Source organism: Haliotis cracherodii, unplaced genomic scaffold (assembly GCF_022045235.1).
Source record: "Haliotis cracherodii isolate W230 unplaced genomic scaffold, xgHalCrac1.p SCAF_1, whole genome shotgun sequence".
NCBI classification, from domain to species: domain Eukaryota; kingdom Metazoa; phylum Mollusca; class Gastropoda; order Lepetellida; family Haliotidae; genus Haliotis; species Haliotis cracherodii.
In genome coordinates, this window is record NW_027266264.1 from 79,140,809 (window position 1) to 79,165,282 (window position 24,474).

General features: G+C 39.4%; 1 protein-coding gene across 1 annotated transcript; it reads right to left on the minus strand.

Moving 5' to 3' along the window:
* Positions 1-14,591: 14,591 nt before the first annotated feature.
* LOC139457863 (shematrin-like protein 2) lies at positions 14,592-15,173 on the minus strand. The gene has a single exon (XM_071239214.1). It carries the CDS (start codon positions 15,171-15,173, stop codon positions 14,592-14,594), a length of 582 nt encoding a protein of 193 aa, XP_071095315.1.
* Positions 15,174-24,474: the final 9,301 nt, after the last annotated feature.

Consider the following 24,474-nt stretch of genomic DNA (forward strand, 5'->3'; position numbering starts at 1 on the left):
CACTATTGAATACATTTCTGTACCTTCATCCCCTGACGGCTTTGCAAAAGAAAGAAAATCCAATATATTAAAAAAAAATATATAACTCGAAAAAGAGGTAGTTCACGATCTTTGTTCTTACAAAAATAGTCCTTTGAAAACAATGTTTGACATACGAATATACAGGACACACACACACACACACACACACACACACACACACACACACACACACACACACACACACACACACACACACACACACACGTCGCTTTATTATATAAGTGCAATATTCTTAAACGCGACCCCATTTCACCCCGCCTCACCTTTGCAACAGCCTGTTAGTCAGATTACGAAGAATCTGTTAAGGCTTTGCTTACAGCATTTTGTGGCTAGGCTGCTGCTAATTGATGGTCAGCGGACAGATAGCTGGTGTTGATAGGTTGTGTTCGGCTCCTTGTCTATCAGTATAGGCTGGGGTATCAGATTCAGATTCAGTTTATTTCTCAAGGAAACCACCACCGGTGGTACATGAGCATATATATATATATATATATATATATATATATATATATATATATATATATATATATATATATATACATTTGTTGTACATATACATGAAATTATATATATGAAAATACAAAAAGATATCAACATGACAAGTGACAGGGTCAACGGTTCTTGCCGATTAAAAATATTTGGCTACAAGTAGTATTTTTGGGAAATATACCGAATTCTTTGTTGGAGAAGAGCTTCGCATCTTAAAAGATAGTGAAACTCATCTCCAACCGAAAGTGAATCACAAAGTTGACAAAGTCTTTCTTCCCTTGGTATATGCTGCCATCGGCCAGTCTCAACAGGCAAGTCGTGATTTGAAGAACGAAATTTTAATATCGGCATGTAGTTGCCTTCAGATAGTTTTCAAAATTTGGGTTTTGCTTATAGTGTTTATAATATATACCCTTTGGACTCGACTCCATACTTTGCCCCCACTCTTGTATAAACTGATCCCTAAGTATCTGTTCGACCGTTGAAACTAGCCAATTTGTAGAGCATATATATGGTTTATGAAATATTTCACTTAGTCCGACATCATTTAGTATATTGTGAACACACACAATCCATGGAACGTTAGTTTTGTAATTCTCAGACTTTGAAATAATGTAGCGGTACAGAAAGTGTGATATTTTATTTATGCCATTTTTGCAAGTCAATTTGTGCCATTAAGCTATTATACGTTTAAACAGTTTAATATATATTGGTTCCCATTTAAGTTCTCCATATACCATATAATTTGGCGTTGAGTTTCTTAATCCGGTTGCAAGTTTCAAGAATTTAAAGCCATAGTGTATTTATTCTATTACTTCTAAATTTTCAAAACCCCATACATCTGAACAATATAAAAGGATTGGAGCAACCATAATATCAAAAGCCGTTAGGAGACAATCGAGTGGTAGATTTACATTTCTAGCTCTTTCGGCTAACGACTTGCAGACTTGCTTACTGCATGCTTGCTAATCTACGGGTGTTTGCATCCCGGGTGTTAATTGTTTACATCTAGAACGTACAGTGCTTACGCGTAACAATATCCGACTTTAATATGTCCTTTCGCAGAACAGGGCACTCAGTACTTATGACGAAGGTACACCTACACCTACGTATATATACAAACCACAGAAACACACAGAGAAGTTTGTGTGTTAAGAAGAGATGTCTCCAATGTGTACCAATTAATGACAAAACCAACAATCAGTCAAGTTTTACCACAGCGTGTCTTTATTCTTATCACGATATGCTGCACCTGATTTCTGAACTAATCCTGCACGAGGCAAATGGTGCATCTCGAGTCATGGATCTATGACGTCACACAACAAGCAAGTATGTTCGTTTGTGCATCAAACCAATCTAAAAACATACATGGTATTCGCGTTTCTTTTGTCGTGAGTATAATATATGTATATAAACCACGCTGAATGAATAACACGCTGAATGTCTAATTTGATGATGTATACGACTTAGTATAACTAAGAATGACTAAAGTTTTTACAAACTTGGAATTCTAAGTCCGTATGGAGGGCTTTCCTCGTCACATTACAAATTGAGCAGCATATCAAAAAACATAAAACAAGATAACAATCACGAACAATTAAGCTTAGTAATTCCTATATTTTAGTGCAAGTAAGGTTGAACATTTTCTTATTGGCAGCCGAGACGCTATCAGATACGTAATCCTGTAACTGCCGATACCTGGTAGACAAAGAGCCGATAACAACCCAATGGATCCACGTAAGCAATGGCAATCCGACCCATCCTGACCTCCTAAAGCACGCAAGTCGTTAATCGGCACCCGAGACACCATGAGGCAGGACACTCTTCATCATCCAGGTTGGGGGGCACGGGCGCCGCGATTCGCTGTGCAGGGTTGCGTCCCTTGGGCACGCCAGAAACCTATGTTTGTGGGTTCGAATCCCGGTTCGCCCCGATTATGTTTCTAGGTTTGTCAACACCATACCCGTGCTCGTGGGTTTCACCGAAGTGGTAAACGTCTGAGACCTGCATCACTTCGGGCTTTCCTCCCACATTAAGCTGACACGCCGTGATATGACTGGAATACTGTTTAAAGCGGCGTTAAACCCAACTCACTCACTCACTCATCCAGGTTGACATATAGCTGATATCATCTAAGCCACACGTAAACACCGTCAGTGCGAGATGCCGTCAGTCAGCAAAACTCGAGCTCAAAGAAATTGCTCTTTCTGAAAACGCAGTGCGCAAACCTGCAACAGACAAGGGACTTTGAAAATATTCGAAGATTGTTATCCTACGTTTGAATGTAACATCGTCAAGCACGACACGTCTGACTCGTTCACATCATTCTGAACTCTAAATCAGCTTCAGACAGAGGACAACTTTTCCGTGTAAATCATCAAAGGCGGTGAAGTGGTAATGCCATTTCGGTGTCTGTCATACGAGGGCTGGTGAAAACGTTCTAAGCCTTACAAACAAAACCAACAATTGTGAAAGGGTTTTTTAGTTTGTTTTTCAATACAATTCTCCCTGCTTTTGAATACACTTCTCATATCGATAGTGAAGCTTTTCAATTAGTGTCGGGAAGAAGTTTTCTGAAGCCACCCTGAAAAAACCATTCACGGCAGCTTTGAGGTCATCGTTGTCGTCACAGCACTTTTCACGAAATGTGCGTTCTTTTAGTTTAGGAAACGGGAGGGAAGTCTGGCGAGTATGGAGGGTGAGGATGCTCTTCAGACCCACAATGTCGCACAGCAGCCTTTGCAAGTCGCTTTACTTTTATATGATTTCTCAGGCGATGAAGCAAATCAGCAAAATAGGCACCGGTAAACGTCTTTTGACTTTCAAGGATCACACCCTTTGCACCCCAGGATACAGTGTCCATACATTTCGTCACTGATCTTGAAGACTTGAATCTCTTTGGTGTCGGAAAAATGGCATGGTACCATCCCATGAATGAACGTTTTGACTCGGGATCATAGTGGTAGATCCATGCATGTATCAGCACCCGTAAAAAATCTCTTTTTGAATTTGACGAAATCCCCCTCAATTAGCTTTAAATTTTCCCGGGCAATGTCAGGAAAAACCTTAAGATCCGAATTAATAAACTTTGGCACCCAACGAGCAGATATCTTATTCACATGTAAATGTTCATGAATAATAGTTTAAATGGCTCCACAGCTTAGACCTATCTTTTCCTCAAGTTCAGCAATGGTAATACGTCTATCTGACAGTATAAGTTTTTATTTCTCCTTGATTGAATCTTCATTGATGGAAGTTGAGGGACGTCCAAACCAGGGTTCATCATCAAGGCTAGTTCTCCATCTCAAGTCTTAACCATAGCTGCCCAACGTTTAACAATGGAATTCCAAGGGCAGTTATCCCCATACACTTGTGACATGCGGTCATGCACTACGTTTCTCTGAAGTCAAAAACGTAATGACTGGTCGGTACTCGGTCGGTTCTATTCCTTTCATGTGTCCATTTGGACCCCTGTCACGTTCAACTGACTGTAAATGACATAGAAACGACCTCAACAGACCATATACACTTGCAATGAACGACACAAACATTGTACTACATTGACTAGTTCACTTTGTAAGGGCCCATAGTTGAAAAATTATTCAGACTTAGAACTCCTTGACAACCCCTCGTACTGATGCTAGAACATTTAGCAGATAGATATGTCACCCGATAACTAAGTTAACAGTGCGTCTGTGATCTTGGCCCGGTGACCCAACGTCATTTATTACAGTTTTTCAACCAGTGTTCCCTTCATTCGTGGCGTAAAGATGGCTATGAATTCCGGAAATCAGACGTATATATGACTTCAAGGACTATTTAATGACAGGTATGGCCAATGCGAAGCCTTAATCAGTAAATGTAATTTTGATAAAATAAAACGCACCAACAGGCATACTGTTGTATTAACACTCGACCACTCGTGAACCGAATTTTGCGTTCGTTCGTTCATGACATGCAACCATCACCGATATGACTAAAAACACGACATTATTTACATGGCTGATTTTAAAATGTAATAACTGATACATACATGTACAATGTGCACACATATTGATGATGTAGATAAAGTATGACGCTGGAGTGACATTTGTCAAATTATCGCCACATACCGACAGATAAGTTATGCAAAACAGACACGATAATTACAAAAGCAGACAATAGGTAGACATTAAGAATTACTAACTTCTATGTGAATACGAGGGTAAGACCTGCTTATTAGCATTTACCTTTTCCAAAACCTAATTTGAAGCTTCAGTTCTTCCGTACATGCCGTCCTCCTATTCCGTAGCCTCCGTACTATCCCCCCATTCCGTAGCCCCTGTATAGACTACCCATTCCGTAGCCTCCGTACAGACCACCGTTTCTGTAGGATCCGTACAGTTCACCCAATCCGTAGCCTCCGTACAGTGCTCCCAATACGTACCCTCCATTCAGACCACCTTTACCGTAGTCCCCTTACATTCCTCTCAATACGTAGCCTCCGTACATTCGTCCCAATCCATAGTCTCCGTACATTCATCCCAATCCGTAGTCTCCGTACAGGATACCCTTTCCGTAAACTACGTACAATCCCCCCAATGTGTAGCCTCCATTCAGGCCACCCTTTCCATAGCCCCCATATAGTCCTCACAATATGTAGCCTCCGTACAGTCATCCCAGTTAGTAGCCCCATACATGCCACCCTTTCCGTAGCCTCCGTACAGGCCTACCCTTCCGTAGGCTCCGTGCAGTCCTCCCAATCCGTAGCCTCGGCACAATCCTCCCATTCCGTAGCTTTCATACTGTCCAACATTTCCGTAGCCTCCGTATAAATTCACCCATTCTGTAGTCTCCGTGTAGACTACCCACCCATATCCTCCGCACAGTCCTCTCCATCTATAGCGTCAGCACAGTCCTCCCAATCTGTAATCTCCGTACACGCCACCATTTCCGTAGCATCAGTACAGACCATCCTTTCGTATCCTCCGTACAATTCACCCATTCCGTAGCCTCCGTATCGTCCTATTCCGTATCCTCCGTTTAGACTACCCATCCGTAGCCTCCGTACAGTGCTCGCAACCCATAGCCCCTGTACAGTCCTCCCAATCCGTTCAGGCCACCTATTCCGTAGCATCCGTACAGTCCTCCCATTCCTTAGCCCCCGTACAGGCCATAGTTCAAAGGCTCAGCTGGCGACAGCCAAGCAGGCAACGAGGGCGATAACTATCATTTTGAAAGGATGAACATATTTTTTTATTGATACAGGCTACATGCGGTTGTTACATTGTCTATGAAAAAACACCAGATCGATCATAATATAATTATACCAGCTTGTGATCGCTGTTGACCACTTTCAAATATGTGGCATTAAATAGCTTTATGAGGTATGTGTTGTGAGATCAATACAGGGTTCATAGATCTTAAAACATGAAACATGTCTAGAGGATTCAACGTTAATAGGAACAAGCTAAATATCTCATAAAAGACAAGAGAAGATGTCCTTAAATTCTTTTCGATCATATATCGACTATTATTTGCATATGTACTCTTAAGACAAAGTAGGGCATCATGACATATAAATGTTATTACCAAGTATTGGAACAAATATGAGTTGAGGACAAACAACCTATGCAAGAACTTTTATGTCTGTAAAAGGGGCACGGGTGGCCCAGTCGTCTAAGGCGCTGTAATTCGCTGTGCAGAGTTGCGTCCCTTGAGCACGCCAGAAACCTATGATTGTGGGTTCGAATCCCGGCTCCTCCCGATTATGTTTCTAGGTTTGTCAGCACCATACCCGTGCTTGTGGGTTTCACCGAAGTGGTAAACGTCTGAGACCTGCATCAATTCGGACTTAACTCCCACATTAACCTAACACGCCGTGATATAACTGAAATACTGTTAAAAGCGGCGTTAAACCCAATTCACTCACAATTGGTTTATCTTTTTTTGGTATCTTTATCGCGCATATGTCATGTCAAAATGAACACTTGACACTTACAACTGACAGGACCTGTACACCTGTTTCTGATACAACGCTTTAATGTAAACACAAACGTTAACAATGGAATGTATAATGCAATAAATATGAACGTTTAAACAGGTATTATAGCTAAAATAGATAGAATTATCACAAATATGCCCGCATTTTATCAGAAATCTGGAGGCTATTGTAAATTGATAGCAGTCCGCTTTTCCATGACGACAGGCTGCTATCTTTTCTTTTACCATGTGACGTCATTGGCGTCACGTTTTTTGTTTATGACGTCATCTTATATTATGTTCTATGACGTTGCTATTTGTAATTCAGTGACCTCCGCTGTGGGCCTTTTTTCTCTATACTTTTATTAATAAAGTGGTTTCTTTAACAAATAATGTCTTTGCACATCACAATTAATGGTATTAAAAAAAATAGCGTCGATTAACGAATTTCTGTACCAGAATTGTCATGTGAAATATGTGAGGTGGGTATTGGAAAATCCAAGATGGCTAGTTACTGACGGTAGACGAACTCATATTAGGTCAGTAACAACGTCTTGGATTTTTACTGACGGTATACAGGTTCATATGGGGTTAGTAGTTTTGCTTTCTGATTGATCAATCTCTCTTTGAGGCATAATAAATGAAGTTACACCAGACACTTGAAAATTAAACTGGACTCCATTTGATATTGGAGCCACACAAACATGATGTGTCCTGGAATGTGATGTGAAGGTATTCTTTAGTCAGACATGCCAGTAGTCAGGCAGCTTAAAACAACAATATTAATAAAGGGATGACTGCATTGTAAATCTGCTTTTGACTTTGTTTCTATGGGTGTATGTTTCCCTAATTTGCAAAGATATATCTGATAGTATGACTTTAATTAATTGTTATTACCAACACTCGTAACATGGTAATAAAGCCACAGTAAACATAATATCTTTGTTTGTCCACTAAAACAACCTAAGTCTTATCTTATTGCACAGCTTGGGATAACATTCTTGCAGTGCAGGTGTAACATTCATTCTACAATTCCATTTTAGAATAGTATCTTAAAACTCAATTTAAACGTCAACCCCGAAGTGCTACCACAAGTAAGATACCATCAACAGACATAGATGCTGTTCAATGATAAAAACGTTTAGATCAATTTTCTAATGCATGTCATTTCTGAAAGCATTTCACTTTAAGTAGAAAACAGTTGATCGTCTTACACATGCATCATCTGAAACAAGATATATGTGTTGCATTTCTGATCAATGTATGATAGTGATTCTTAAACACATGCTCATGATATAGTCGGAATCGTTCAACCGATTCTGCTTTTAGCAGAGATTGCTATTGAATATGGATTTCTTTTGGTCGCTTTTATTTATTGGGATGTTACATTATGGTGTATTGGAGTAAAAGGTATATCTAGGTTAAGCGCTGCACATTTTCTATGTAAAACTATTGTTTCCTGAGGATACTGGAATGCTTTTCCCCCTCATTGTGTATTGCGATCCCAGATTCTCCTTAATTCTGATCCATGGTTTGTGACACAATATCCGTGGTCATGGGTGTTCTCCAAAGTGGTAAACGTGTATATCCTGCTTCGCATTGAGCTGACATGCCGTAGTATAATTCCCCAGGGGGCTGAAAATGAAATTCGAGTTCACACTGATCGACTGACGGGGAAACTATTGTCAATAATGCTACCATCACCGCACCACGCCCAAGTCATATTCTTTCTGAATGTGTCGATTCTTTACAATACTAGTATGACTTCTTCCATTGTGTGTTAAATGTAATGTAGGCTACACTGAATAATAGATAATGGAAGTTTACTGACAATTCTTATTATTACCATAAATAAACTTTTGTTGCTGTCATAAACTGTATACGTCCTTGTTTGATGGTGGCTAAACATGAAACAAGAGAAGGTTATTCGACGTTAGATGTACATGAATCATATCAATGAGTATCTCACAAAATCTCAGAGGCAATGTCACAGTACACACTTCACAATGATGAGCAGAGTAAAGCAGATATTGTCATGATCAGTTTGAGTTGGTCCACAGGTATAAGACATTCTCAATGGCGAATGTGGCTACCACGAGCACCCACTGCACGCCCAGATACGCCTTCTCATCGTTGTCAGCCGACAGATGATGTCATTGGGAATCCATTCTGAGCGGCGTCCAGTTGTTGACGGATTTGTGGAGGACGCCTCCTGATCAGATGATGCAACAAATGTTCAATGGGGTTTAAATCTGACGAGCGAGCTGACCATGGATGAACGGTGATTTTGTGCGCAGCCGAGAATTCCTGGACGACACTTGCAGTGTGCGGCCTAGCGTTGTCGTACGGTTCCGTATTGCTGTTTGCGAATGAAATGGCAACACTACGCACTACTGGCTGAAGAACGTCATCCCTGTTTTTGGTTTTGGTTTTGTTTGTTGTTTAACGCCGCACTCAGCAATATTCCAGCTATATGACGGCGGTCTGTAAATAATCGAGTCTGGACCAGACAATCCAGTGTTTGATATCATGAGCACCGATCCACGCAATTGGGATCAATGACATGCATCAACCAAGTCAGCGAGCCTGACAACCCGATCCCGTTAGTCGCCTTTTACGACAAGCATAGTCGCCTTTTACGGCAAGCATGGGTTACTGATGACCTATTCTACCCCGGAATCTTCACGGTCCGTGATCCCTGTAGATCGGGCCGTTGACAAGACCCGTCCGTTGGTTGTCACGAATTGTCTCCCTAAACCATCACCCCACCACCACCATATGGATGCACACCCAAATGGCAGCCTCGTGCCAGTCGTTCCTACAACGATAAACCCGAGCAAGACCATCGTATGGAATATTATAAGCAGAATCTACGTTCGAGTTTAAAAAAATACTCTCTGCAAGTCACGGATCTGTTAGCATTATACTATCTTTGCCAAGTGTCGTCTTCAAAGTTGATGTTCACTGGACAAGGTCATAATGCATATGTCTGCAGGGCTTAACAATCTGAGACAGATTGAGTGAGTGAGTATGGTTTACGCCGCTTTTAGAATTTTCCCGCAATATCACGACTGGGGACACCAGAAATGAGATTCACACATTGTACCCATGTGGGGAATCCAACCCGGGTCTTCGGCTTGACGAGTGAACGCTTTAACCACTAGGCTACCTGACTACCCCTGTTTCGGAACAGATTCCCTCATTAAAGAAATATTGTCTAATCGGGTTCTTATTTTTACACTTTCTTGTTTCCTGACTTCGTGTCTACTTTTGCAACACCACAACCGTTAGATTTTCCTCCCATTGAATCAGTCTTGTAACAACTGTCGTGGTTTATCCGGTGTCTGATGTCCGATTCGATGTGTCCGTTCCATATCCTTTAATGTCAATAGTATCACATTGTTATTTTCTCTGACTGAATGAATAACATCAGTTTTGTACGTAAACGTATTATAGGATTCGTTCGTACCTTCTGGGATACCATAGATGATGTTGGTTCTCCTGCTCTGTCTTTTTTAAGTCCTCCACTTGGTTTTCTATTTCTCTGAACTCATTCGTAACATACTCCCCATTTTCATGAACCGCTTCAACATCCAATCGGTTTATATTCTGTTCTTTCCTTGTGATATGTTTTGCTTTTGTAGTTTGTTGACTTCGCACCTTCTCTCATAGAAAGCACTTCATTTCTTAATGTATCCTCTGATGATTTCATTTGCTGATAATTGCACATGCAATTCTGTAATCAATGAGCCTAGGTTCGACATCACCAGGCTGTGAACATGGGGACAGGTATATGATAGAACGTCATTACAGCTGTCCGCTTTTCGATATGTAGACAATGGGAACCTTTTGTAATCAGTGACAAAAAGCTCATATTCATATCAAAGACTGGAAACTATGTCTTGTATACACTGCATGTTCCGAGAAATTTACATGCCTGAACTGAGTAGTAATACTCCACGAAGTAGAAGCCGGTAAGCCATGTCTGTGCCATTCGTCCATGTTGATGCTGGTATTAGGGTTGTAGATGTTCGATCTGCCTGTGCCCTTGGAGGTGAGTATAACAGCCGATCCTCGCTCTCCAGATGTCGACCGTGGCAATCATGTTTGCTGGGAGGTAGTTGGGAACGAAGACAATCTTAACTTGAAATATTTACACAGAAGTGTCAGCGATTTTAACGTACAACCACATTTCTTTATTTGTTCAGTATATTACAACCACCTCACATTAATGTGAGATTAAGTACACTCGAGCGATATACACTCGGCAGTAGATTAGATCTACTTTTGTTTGCTTCCTAAGTGGCAAAGATATGTTGGTATCGTGTAAAATTGTATGTATGTGATTTTTGTCATTTTGGAAGAAAAAATGATTGCTTTAGTTACTATTATAACAAATCGTAACATGGTAATATATGTGTTGTTACATTTATCAATCAATAAAAAAAACTTCTTATAGCTGACAGCGAAATCTTGTTTTTCAAGTGCATTTATCAACAGTTACTGCACACAACTATTTGCTTGTTCTGTTTGAAAAAATATCTTATACATTTTATTCGGTTCTTAATGACATTCAATGAGAAATCTAAGCTCGTACATGTAAGACGGAAGAAGTAAAAACAAAAACATCTCCTCACAGACAAAAAAGCTTTTAGACAATAAAAAGTGGTTTCGTTGCTTGGATCAACTTTCTGAAAGCACTTCACTTTAAGTGTGTTAAAGAACTACATTTTTCCTTCTCACAACGCATTCATCTAAGACTTACCAAGACACCTGTACCGCTGTCAACATTTCTTGGGATATTTTCACATGCGCACGAAGAGTGGCATATGTAGTACAGGCATATCCTCAAGACAAGGAAGCTGAATCAACGATCAGTCTAATCCCACCATAAAAAAATACCTCAGCTGCCAAACTGTCGAAGCTAAAATAAATACCATGAGGCATTAATAACGCATCGTCAGTAACTGGTATCAAATTCCAGTTTGAGGTCGTTTGTTGTTTTCTCAGGTGATTCCTTTCAGATGTTACATGAGGCAGGAAATAGTCACTGTCTATGATTATTATAATACGTTAGAGGAGGAAGAAGCGGGCATAATGGTCGCTAGACTAGTGGTTTAATTCCCAAATAATCCGAATCTGGCCCGTCTCAGTTTTTCCTACGTCCCTTAAACCTGAACACATCTTCTGTACAGAATTCCAAAGCTCCAGAAAAGTCCATACAAAAATCTTTTATTAAAGGGTCCGGTAAATGACCCACCAAACCTCTGTCTCAAAGATTAACCATAATACTATGAAGGAAGGAACATTTATTTTTAACACTGGATTCTTGTGCGAATACATATCTGGTCTGACTGGTTTCAATTTTGAAGTTGACACGTAGCCCTTCATGTTCATAAAGGTGTTCGAGATAAGTGGAATTAATACATGTAGCATGAGGATTCTCAAAACCACAATCCTATACGACGAACTTAAGGTAAAACGTCATTCTATGATCCATAGGCATTTGTCACACAAGTATCGTTACATCACTATCTTCAAAGATTCAGCACAATGTGTTAAAAATGAAATGTCATCTGAAGTTTTCTGAGAAAACAATATGCGAAATGCTGGACTTCCTCATATATAACCTGTTTGTAAAATTTGGGCATAGGTCATTTAAACATGAAATACATGTTGGCATCCCCATGGACACCAATTGTGTTCATCTCCTTGCTGATCTGATATTGTTAAATAACTGTCAGATAGCCAATTCCAACGAAAACCTAATGGTGCCATTTTGTGAGCATTGATTTTAAAAACATTCCTCATTATTTCAATTATGTTCTACCATGCTTGACATATAGTCGAAAACGTACAATGGACACTGTTTGACGAGGAACAGACGAACGTTGATGGAATAGCCTGAGATAAATTGTTCAGGCGTAATTTCAGGAAAGCTGTAGTTTATTCCGCAAAACATACATTTACCATGGCGATGCTCTAGGTAAGACGTTTCATTTTGATGAAATTATTTCAATTAACTTTTCACGATAATTGCAGGGTAACAGTTTTGATATCAAAAGTCGTACCGGGAGAAACAACCATATGTTTAGTACGTTAGTCGTGTTGCCTTGTGACGGAAAGTAGTACGTCGAAAGAAAATGCTATCGCAAAATATACCTCGATGTATCACTTCAGCACTTAACTGTATATAATACCTTATTCTTCAGAGGTCTTAGTAAGTGTCGTGACATCACACCTTCCTGCAGTACTGCAGCTTCACACAGGACTCCGAACTTAATCAGAAATAATATCAACAACAATGGCAATGCGTTTTCGGTGAAAAATGTCTCTATTCTTGTAGATAATCAGGCATGGCAAATGATCATGTCTTATCTATACTCACCTTAGCCAGAAAATTACACAGGATAAGGTAATGAGACCTCAATATATCTCAAATCCGCCATTAGCGCCAAGTACCACCTGGCACCATCAACATACATTCTATGAACGCATCATACGTTGGCCTTGTAGTACATGTGAAACTGGTATATTGTCTGTGGTTCAGGATGACGGTATCGTACGCAGCGATCCAACTCGTCCCATGCATGTTCTGTCGGGTATAAATCTGACTTACACGCAAACTTACTAAGACCGCTTATTGGCCCGAGAGCCTGGTTCCCATTTAACAATAACAATAAACTAATTATGTCGTTAAAGGCTGTCCGTCGGTAAATTCTCCTCGTGTTCCATATATACCTGCTGAAAACTAGACCATTTTGTACATAACCAATACCTCACTTTTTGTTGCTGCCATTATCGTGAAATGGTATTCCTATCTTACAAGGTTATCCTCTTCAATTGTAGGTTCCCCTTGGATAACGTAAATTGAGTTGTCTATACACTGGATGCGGCCATCTATCCAGATGTCATGGGCTCCGTTATATAGCTGGAATATTGCTGACTGTTGCGTTAAACATCAAACTAAAACCAATAAAACCTTCGTGGACCTGGCGATAACAAAACCACAACATGCATAACCAACGCCCCGTGAAGATCCGGGGTAGACTAGGTCTTCAGCAACCCATGCTTGTCCAAAAAGGCGACTATGTTTGTCGTAAGAGGCGACTAACGGGATCTGGTGGTCAGACTCGCTGACTTGTTTGACACATGTCATTGTCTCCAAATTGCGTGGATGTATGATCATGATGTCAATCACTGGATCGTCTGGTCCAGACTCGATTATTTACAGACCGCCGTCATACAGCTGGAATATTGCTTAGTGTGGCGTTAAACAACAATCCAACCAACCACAGTATTATCCAACATAGTATCCCAAAATGACCGTCCTTAAAGGTATACTTCCCCAACAACAATTGAAAATGTAAAACTGATGATGATAAATAATACGTGGTACATGTAGTAGTTATAAGATGTATAGAAATAGGCTGCATTGAAGGAATAGTTTTGATTTTTCTTGTAGAAATATATTAATATCTGAAATATTATGAAGAAAATATGACTTGTTTTTAGTAAACTGATCGACGGAAGGCTCTTCATGGATAATATATACCGAGATATACTTTGCAGGACAGTAAAAGTAATAGATTGAGCATCTGATGTAGTGTGTTCAGAAAGATCTGGCGCCACAATATCGAGCTGAACAGCGATTCTGACGTCTTGTCATTTATACTATTCTTCATGCAGTGGTTGACTGACACGTGGTTAGAAGAAGGCTTTGATATTCGGAAATAAAGATGACTGCAGTGATTATTCAATATGGTAGAATGTTTCAGTCTTAAGCTCGTTTAGTAACTGTATCGGCGATTTAATGGAACACACTTCCAAGTATACTGTAGTATGAAGCTCGACCATGTGCTTCCACCATGAATAAAAAACAAGGCCTTATTTACATGATACATGTAATACCTAAATACAATATGCGCAAACACTGACGAAGCAGACTTTGTGAATAGCTTAGCACTAGCAGTATCCAACGCCGCCCACAAAAAACAGGTTTCCAAGAAAATGAAATCAACGTTCTTTACGAAGTCATTTGTCACGTTTTGTAATCACGTTAATACCAGCTCAGATTAGTAAAGAAGGAAGACACTCATTTAAAAACCAAAAGACGTAACATAAATAACATTTACTTTTTCGAATCCCATTCCTAAACCACCAATCCTTCCGTAGAGTCCCCCATCCCATCCGTATAGACCTCCCATTGCGTAGCCTCCGCACAGACCATCCAATCTGTAGCCTCCCATTCCGTAGCCTCCATATAGACCACCCATTCCGTAGCCTCCGCACAGAACACCGATTCCGTAGCCTCCGTATAGACCATCCATTCCGTAGCCTCCGTATACACCACCCCTTCCGTAGCCTCCGCACAGACCATCCATTCCGTAGCCTCCGAACAGTCCTCCCATGCTGTAGCCTCCGAACAGTCCTCCCATTCCGTAGCCTCCATATAGACCACCCGTTCCCAAGCCTCCGTACAGACCATCCATTCCGTAGCCTCCGTATAGACCATCCATTCCGTAGCCTCCGTATACACCACCCTTTCCGTAGCCTCCGCACAGACCATCCATTCCGTAGCCTCCGAACAGTCCTCCCATGCTGTAGCCTCCGAACAGTCCTCCCATTCCGTAGCCTCCGCACAGACCACCCATTCCGTAGCTTCCGTACAGTCCTCCCATTCCGTAACCTCCGCAGAAACATGTACCATAGCTCAAAGGTGCCACGTTCACCGGCGGGGCAGAACACTCTCACCTTTTTGCAAACACCTGGTGTCAGCAACATTTAGTTTGATAGTGATTCATAAACACATGCTTAGGATATCGTCGGAATAGTACAATCAACTTCTCCCCCCTCCCCTCCCCCCATTGATGAATATGTGACAAACCAATCAACTTCAAGTACTCTAGTAAAAAGTCTTTTTCTAAAAGTATACTAACGATACAATTAAATGTATAAACTGCATAATACCTTAAGTCCCGATAGGTGTTAAATAGTGTTGGACTATATATTTCTTACAATTATTTCTCCGAATTAATAAGAAGTTCAAAAGGGCATAAAACATCACAATACACTAATTACGCCAGAATTAGAAGCCAAAAAATATATATTGACTTTGGTTTTCTTGCAATCCTATCATATTCAGTCAGTGGGTGCTGAAATATAGTCTACAAATGTTGGAATTTGTTATCATGATACAATAAATGGAAAATAGAAAATTGATAGTTCGAGTTTGCTCCACATTATATGCGATACATGACCAGGAAATGGGAGTCCCTAAGGGCAGTATTTTATCAGTGACACTTTGTAGCATTAAAAGTCAGCGTTCTTGCTAAAGTTTCAAATGAAATTATCAATGGTTCGTTATTTGTTGATGATTTCAATATATCATGCCGTGGTGCAAACATGAATACCATTGAGAGACAGTTTCAACTTTGTTTCATTAAATCCATAAATGGTCTCTAGAAACGGTTTTACTGTTTTCCAAAGCTAATACCTGTTGTGTTCATTTTTGCAATAAACGGAATTACATACAGATCCAAAACAGACTTTAAATAATATTCCAATTAAAGTGGTCAAAGAAACCAAGTTTTTGGGTATCACATCTGAGTTATACCTCAGATTTTGAAAAGTCCTAAAGCAAGATGTTTGAAAGTACTTGCTATTCTTATGGTGACATCAAATGCTAAGAGGGATGGAGATATAGAGAAACACTGCATCTTTAAAGAACTTTGATCAGGTCTAAACGTTATTATGGTTGCTTCATTGACGGTTCATCAAGTATATAATATATCCGAGAACTTGACACCATTCAACATCAGGGACTTCGGTTGTGTCTTAGAGTATTTTAACATCATCAAATGACAGTGGGCTTGTCTTAATCTTAGACGAATAAAACTGGCATTACAATACATCACAAAACCTCACTCCAATCCATCTAATCCAACATTCTCTCCTCCATTTCAGCATTTGTATGACAGAAAACCAACCGCAATTCAACCACTTGGCATTCGCATGCAATCCCACATCAAAGATGCATATTTAAATCTTCCTGCTATAGCCGAATATAAAATAACAGGGTGTAGGTTGTGGGCTGCACAGTCATGTTGGCATCAGTGGCAACTGTAAAGCCTATTCCTCGACAAAAGCTGCTCTTCAACACAAACTTCAAACACGAACTTCCCGTATTCTGATAAGAAACATTCTATTAGAAATTGTGAGTAAACTCCATGCCATCTGGCCAATTCTGGTGTATATCGCCATGATGGAGTCGTGTTACGGCGATGCCGAATTGAACACATTCATTATACACATTAATTTTTATTGAAATGTGAAGATGCATCTCTTAGCATCCCTTGCAACACAATTTGCTTGAATTTGTCGATTTTTGTGTCAGACAACGCTGTAATGGGAATGTTCACACTTTATCTGAACGTTTGAGAACAGTGTCTAACCGCTTGAGTTCAGCATTTTAAAAGGAAACCAACCTTTATGATAAAATATAAGTCTTAATTTCATCAATGAGCTTTGTTACCTCAGAATGTTATACATGACTTGAGATTTGAGTATATCAAACATCACTCATGCATGTATACCTGTAGTTCCAGCAATACTAGTGGTAAATATAAATGTTAATGTAAAGAATGTAACGTAATTGTTATATTCGTGTGTAAAACGAACATAAAGACAAAGGTACCTGATTTAATCAAAATGTACATTTGAACCACAAAACGTAATAAATGATATCTTTCATGAATGAAACAGCAAAGTTCACAATTTGAATCTAGTACATTGCCGTTTGTATTTGCCATTGTTCATACTCTGCCTTTTAATGGATGTATTGTTTAATGTTAGACTTGTCTTTGCTCAGCACAGTTAATGTCAGCTATGAACTAAATATGATATCTGTACACACAGAAAGAGGCAGGATAGTATTCGGAGGGTTAATATGTTACGTAGTATCGTTTAGTGTTCATGTTACTCATCTTAAAGTTGAATTAGTCCCTTTGTATATAATTGGTAGTCAAAACCGGAGCAGAGCTTTTAAAACGTTCAATGGTTGGTAGACATGTGGAGTGAAAGTGAAATCCACTGACACGATGGTATTTATATTATCATTTACAAATCTGAACGCTGCATCGTCTAGCGCAGTAGACTGTCGTGGAATAACCTGACATTGCGTCTAACTGCAATCAGTAGGCCTTTTGTGTCGCCACATCTAACTATGGGGACATTAATTTGGCTGCGGGGGATGGGAATGACATTTACACATCAAAGGACACTACGATGTCCTTACCAGACTATTTTAGTCATACGTGTGTTATCAAATCAATACATTATGTTTTCAAAATGTATTCTTTTGTCTGCTACCATGATGTCTTCTTTGATTAGTGTATGGACGAGTTTCACAAATGTAACGTTAAATCTGCATTAACGGTAATTGAAGTTTCATGATTGGTTCTTTTGAATTCAATCAAAATTGGCCATTAGATACATGCCTGGATCTGACATACTGGACATATGTATGTACATGTACATGTCTGTCTCGCACAAGCAAACGTTAGTGAAACCAATCTTGGGTTGACGAATGGACGTTGTTTCTGAGTATGTTTTCTCACACAACTTGTTCCCACCGACAAGGCCTTTTATAACATAACCATTACATGTAATCATCACTACATTAATTGTTTGATCACATAATGTCACACAAAAGGTCAGTAAGTTAACTGAGGAAGGAGTATGCCAAGACGACAGTATCAGTACTATAAACTTTTGACTTGATTCTAAACCCAGAAGACGTCTCCATTCATCTTTTGTATTTGATTAAGAAAAACTCCATATCACATCCATACACAGGGATACATATTGCTGGGTCTAGTAATATCTACCACCAAATGCCTGTTTCAAAGATTAACCATAAACCTTAATACATGTACAATCAAGAATGGACTTTCTATATATTCACAGAAGGCATTTGAGACAAGTGGAATTAATACAATGTCGATTCTCAAAAACACAATGGATTTGCTTGACTTCTTACAATCTCAGATAGCCAAGTTCACTTCTGTCAAAATATTTGTTTTTTTAACTTTGTACACCACTATCTCATATGACAAACTTCAGGAAAAACGTTACTGCTCGACCCATGGGGCTCTTGTTACAAACGTGGTGACATTAGATATGGTGACATATATATCTAAGTGATTCAGGTTAATTTGTCACAAATGAAAGCAAATACCATCTGGAGTTTACTCAGAAAGCAATATGTGAAATGCTGGACTTCCTCATTGACATCATCTATATACATTATTGAGGAAAGACATTTAGGCAAGAACAAGGCGTCTCCATAGGTACCAATTGTACTCTACTTCTTGCTGATCTGTTTCTTCATGCACATGAATCGGAATTTCAGCTCGGATTGGCAAAGTCAAATTAAGTACGTTTAAGTTAAGTTTCGGGTTTTTCGATTATCTGATATCGTTCAATAACCACCAAATAGTCAATTCCCTTCCACGGATTTAGCCTCCTGAACTAGAAATAAAGGAGACCAGTGAGATCGCCTCATATGTCCCATATTCAGATCTATGTATAAAGATTCAGAGTGGAAAAAGCTATCCACAAGACGTAAACCTTCTCTTTATGTCGAACAATCCACCAGCTCCAGCCTTTGGTGTCAACTTTCAACTTTTGAAGCACAATCAAGCATGCTCTTTCTTCGAAGATTTCAAAGAGCGCCAAACTAGTTATCATGATTTCAATAGTCAGGGCCTCGGTAAAGCTTTCAAAATGTTTTTATGGCTGGTTATTACTTTGTCCTGCTTTAGCTTCATTTTTTATTGGCAACCTTAGTGGTCTTTTTCGAAATCTAATTCGGAAAGTAGACACATCATCTCGTAAATTCAAATCTGATTGATCATTAAGCCATTGCTCTTTCAGATGATTCAGTGACCCCTAGCCGTGTGTCGAAAGGACTGACCCCTAATGATTCATGAAATGTCCTCAAAGCTGCAAACAATAAATGAATGCCTTCATCCCACTCCTCACTTTCAAAGCAGTAAATCAAGATCATATTTGTAAGAGTATGATCAAATCTCTCTTCATGAGACTGAACTACTTTGGGTGAGAAAACCGTGGTGAAACAAATCCTCTCCACAGGACTATATGACAAGAGGGATGACTTCAAATTTTCCTTTTTGTCAAGGCATATTGCTTCAGCTCCAATTTAGTGTTTACATTTGACAACGTTACAGGAACAATCGAGCATGCCCTTTCTTCCAAAGTTTCAAAGAGCACACATGTACGACTCTCTTTCATTGTTTTTTAAAATAAAAGTTACAACTTTCAAGGCCTCAGTAAAGCTTTCAAAAAAGTTGTATGGTAGACATGTGGAGGACATTTCCAAATTTGAGGCATGCGTTACAAAAAAATATGTTCGATGCTGTCTCTATTTTGACTTGTACCATATGTTTCCGTGTTTTTGTCAGGTGAACATTTGTATTGGGTGCCACCTTTGGGGCAGGTTCACCTGTTGGCAGATATTTTGTACAGCCTTGGAAAGGGTTTTATCGTTTTTCTTCAATTAAATATATCTTATTCAATTGTGCTCAGTGGTACAAAAAAACACAGGAAGAGTGATATTCACTCCCGTCCTCTATTTATAACATTTGCTTCTAGCGTGTATTACAGCACTTTTAGCTTGTTCTCAAACGTACGTTAGAATAGCAATGTAAAAGTTTTGTGTTGCATGGCGTCATGTGTAACCAAGTCTTCTTTTTCACACTCTAACTGGGGATGTTCTCTTTCAAGACCAACATACATTTCTTCAATATAACTAACTATTAACTAACTATAAATCTTTTAGGTTATGGAGAATAGTCATTCCACATGGTGATTTTAAGATACGGATAACCTTTGTGTCATGACATTGAACGGTTTTAAAGGACATCTATTGAAGACAGCCTTGGTGAAACGTTCATGCACTTGTATGTTGCACTTGTGATTACGCTATGACCATGATTACCTTTATCCCCAGACGGTCTCACCCACAAAGCAAATCCAATATTCTTAACTCAATTCAGTCTCAGTTTTTGCAGAAAAGGAGTTGAAGATGGTTCTTCGGACCAAGATATATTCATAAAAAAAACCATTTTACATAGGAAAAACACGTCAGTATGATTTATATATCGTCCGAGAATGAAAAACCCTAATATCGTTCAGACGCCTTAGTACAATTCGTGACACTACCCCTTCCAGCCGCGGCGTCACAAAACAATTCCGAATCATATTATTATTTCTAATGTGGAATGGTGACATTTTTTCTTTGTTGCCACGGGCAGTTGAAGGTTTTCTTGATTTTGGATAATCTCCGAGGCTCTCTCTCTTCCTCTCTTGAATCGCGCTGTTGTCGTCACATTACTGCTTTTCTGTGCATTCAAGGACCGTGCACAAAGAGAGTGGTTAATCGATGTATGAATGTATGTGTGGGCGAATGAATGGGAAGTAGTTACAACCCTCACAAAAGAGTGAGGGTGTGACACCGTTTTGGGTCAGTACAACCACATACGGGCTAATTGGAATTAATGAAATGTGTTCTGTTGTATCCATTGTTGTACCACAATAGTTTGGACACTAGAATTGTTGGATTCAACATGACGAATATCGATGGAAGGTGTTCAAGAAAAACAGAAATAGGTGTATGATCTTCCCCTAAGTTAGAGCTTCCTGGGTGATGTATGCCATGTGCCTGTGGCCTCACAGTTTTGTGTGAATAAGTATCTATCTTTCAGGCTTGCTCGTGTAAAACACATGGGTGACTGCAAATCAAATCTAATATCTGTTACCATAGAATGATGGTGGTTTGGTCAAATAAAAAGGAATGCAGTTTTGTGGGCATTTGAGACGACTTTTTGTTTATAATTGACAAATATATTGTATTTGCACTTCACAATCCTAAAGGTTTAACATTTTGACCAGTTATCATTGTGGGCCCTTATTGTGTATTTAAACAGTAATGGCCACGTTTTTGTGCAGGTGAATCGATCAAAATCATGTGCACGGCACTATAGTGGCAAAAGTTATTTTTCACGTGCAACTGGTCACGTGGCCATAATACCGCACGTGTTTTCAGCCATACTTGTTAGCAGTCATTAACAAAAAAAGAAAAACACAAGAAAACAAAAGTCTTTACGGCCATTTGTCATGCCATGCCTTTCAAATGTGCAACGTTAACGTGACATCGGCATGTTGCAGACGGGAACGTCCGTAGCTGAAGTCGCAAGGGGTTGTAGTCGACGGACTGTTTATGATTTACAGACGCGTCTACAGCAAACGGGTACCACCGCTGATCGCCCTTGGCCAGGTCGACCACGTGTGACGTCACATGCAGAGGATCGTCAGATTGTCTTACGTCACCTCTGTAACCGATTTTTGACGGCTACATCAACCAGAAATGAACTGTTTAGGGATGGAATGAGTGCGCAAACTGTTCGAAACCGTCTGAGAACTGCTCACCTTTAAGTACGGCGGCCATACTGCGGACCGATTCTGACTCAATTACACAGACGTCAACGTCAATTTTTGGCACAGCGACACTTACGATGGACTCAGAGGAATTGGAATCAAGTCGTCTTCAGTGATGAATCCCGATTTAATCTTCGATTTGCTTATGGTAGGGCGAGGGTGTGGAGGCGTCGTCATGAACGTTACGCCCAGTGTTGTGTACAGGAAGTTGACAGATTTCGAGGCGGAAGTGTCATGGTGTGGGGTGCTTTCTGTGACAATGCACGTTCCAGGCTTCTTGTCATCCGTGGCAACCTCATCGCTGCTGCTTACCGCGACCAGGTACTGGCACCAGAACTTCTGCTTTTTATGGCAGCACATGGACCTGGTTTGATCTTCCAGAACCAACCACAGAATTTGCAAGATCTTGGCTCCATTTTGCAGCAACAATGGCGTCGTCTTCCCAATCATGTGTTCACAAGCATCACAAGGTCCACGCGGAGGCGTTGTGTGGCAGTTGTCAACGCACATGGTGGCCATACACGCTACTAAACTTGTGTGCCATCAGATTCTCGTGCTTGGGACTTATGATTTAAACTGTTGATGTTATTACCGAATACCGTAGGTGCTTGGAACAAATTATGGTTACCACCGTTAATTAAAATCCTTCTTTGGACATTAATGATTAAAAATTACCTTCTTTGATACATTTGTCCGTTGTATATCATGTATGGGATTATTTTTAAAAATGTGAAGTTTTTACTTTGACTTTGACTATAGGACAGCCAGTACTACCTCTTGGGCTTTCTTAAATGCTACAATTTTACCAATTGCCTTGAGTATTTAATGGAGCTTTTTATCATAATAAGGAAATCCATTTACATTAACAAACATGAGCGCTTACGAGACTGTGGTAATTGAAATATTGTGTTACTGTTGACAAAATATTTTCAACAGATTTCCATTGTAGTCTGATGTTCTAAGTCTACACATAGGCGGACACGTAATCATTTTGTATTTACCATTGTACAAAACAAAGAAATAGGACTTCTTGGTACAATGAACATTCCACGAGAACGCAGAACATGTACGTCATGTGGCACTCCAGCAATTACCTGATACAAGACATTTCGTTTTGCTGAATTTATTTCAATTATCGTTACAAGATAATTGTAAAGTACTTATTTTCAAAACAGAATGGGATCTGAAAAACAAACACGTGGAGAAATAACTATGTCTTGTAATCAATTGTTGTTAATTCAATAGGGGGAACAGTAATTATTGGTTACAAAAACTGCGATTCCTTAGTTAGAAAGCTTGTATGTCTAGCAGTATCGGAGAGCATTCATTATGTATTGAATCATTTGTCAATACATGTGCATAGTATTGCATTTAAGGTTTTAAGACCAATACTCGGATAAAGATGACAGTACTACGTCTGGGGCTTTCTCAAATGCTACACATTCTACATCACATGTGCAACTGTATATGAAGTACTTCCCCTGAGCACATTTAATTACAATGATACTACATAATTCTTTTTTAAATAAGACGTTGCAGATTTCTGTTATTGGATGTATAAATGAACAATATGTATAAGATCATTTCGGGCTGTAGTTGCCCGCCATTACTTTAATAAAGGTCCTTCCTTTATGTCCTGCATTTTAATATATGGCAGGGAACATATTGTCTGTCTTTTAGTGTTTGTTTAGTGTCTAAGCCAACTATAAATCAGTCGAGTGTCAGTGTTAGACAGACAATTTGTATTTAGGCAGTTTATTTGTATACAAGGGAAAAATACCAATAGTACATCATGTATACAATGAAAAGTACAAGTTGCAGCACAACCTTGACATTGTAGTTTCAGAACATGTACGGGTTTACAAACATAAATTTCGTAATTATATATATAGGCTTCACAGCCTTCCTGAGAAATATGCGGTCATAATAACACAGATAACTTAAATAGCACATTCGTATTTTCGGTTTGGAATATATCATACAGTTTTTCTGGAGAAGGTCCATTTTTGAAATACTGTTGCAGATAATCATTTCTTGAATTTGCATATTCTGGACATATTAATAGTTCGTGATATTAGTGTCAGTGCTTAAACTCTATATGTGTACTGCTCTGAGAAATGTTTAAGTGTTTTCTTTAACTCGATTCTCCATGGGTACAATGTATCATTCTGATCATTTCCTCGACATGACATTGCCTAAATACTGAATACTGCCTCTAAACATATTCACGAATCATCATGACTTGCATAAATTGCTGGTACCACCAAACGTGACACTGTAATAAAGTCACAGCATACATACTATTTATTTTGTTATCTGTATCATACTGGTCTCTTCTTATTTCATTGGAAAAAAATATTTGAGCGCAGTTATCAAATGCACACGTTTATTCTCAACTTCGATAAGCTTAACAGTCGATTTAAACGTCCTTGCAGGAGATATGTAAGCTCTACATCTCTGATG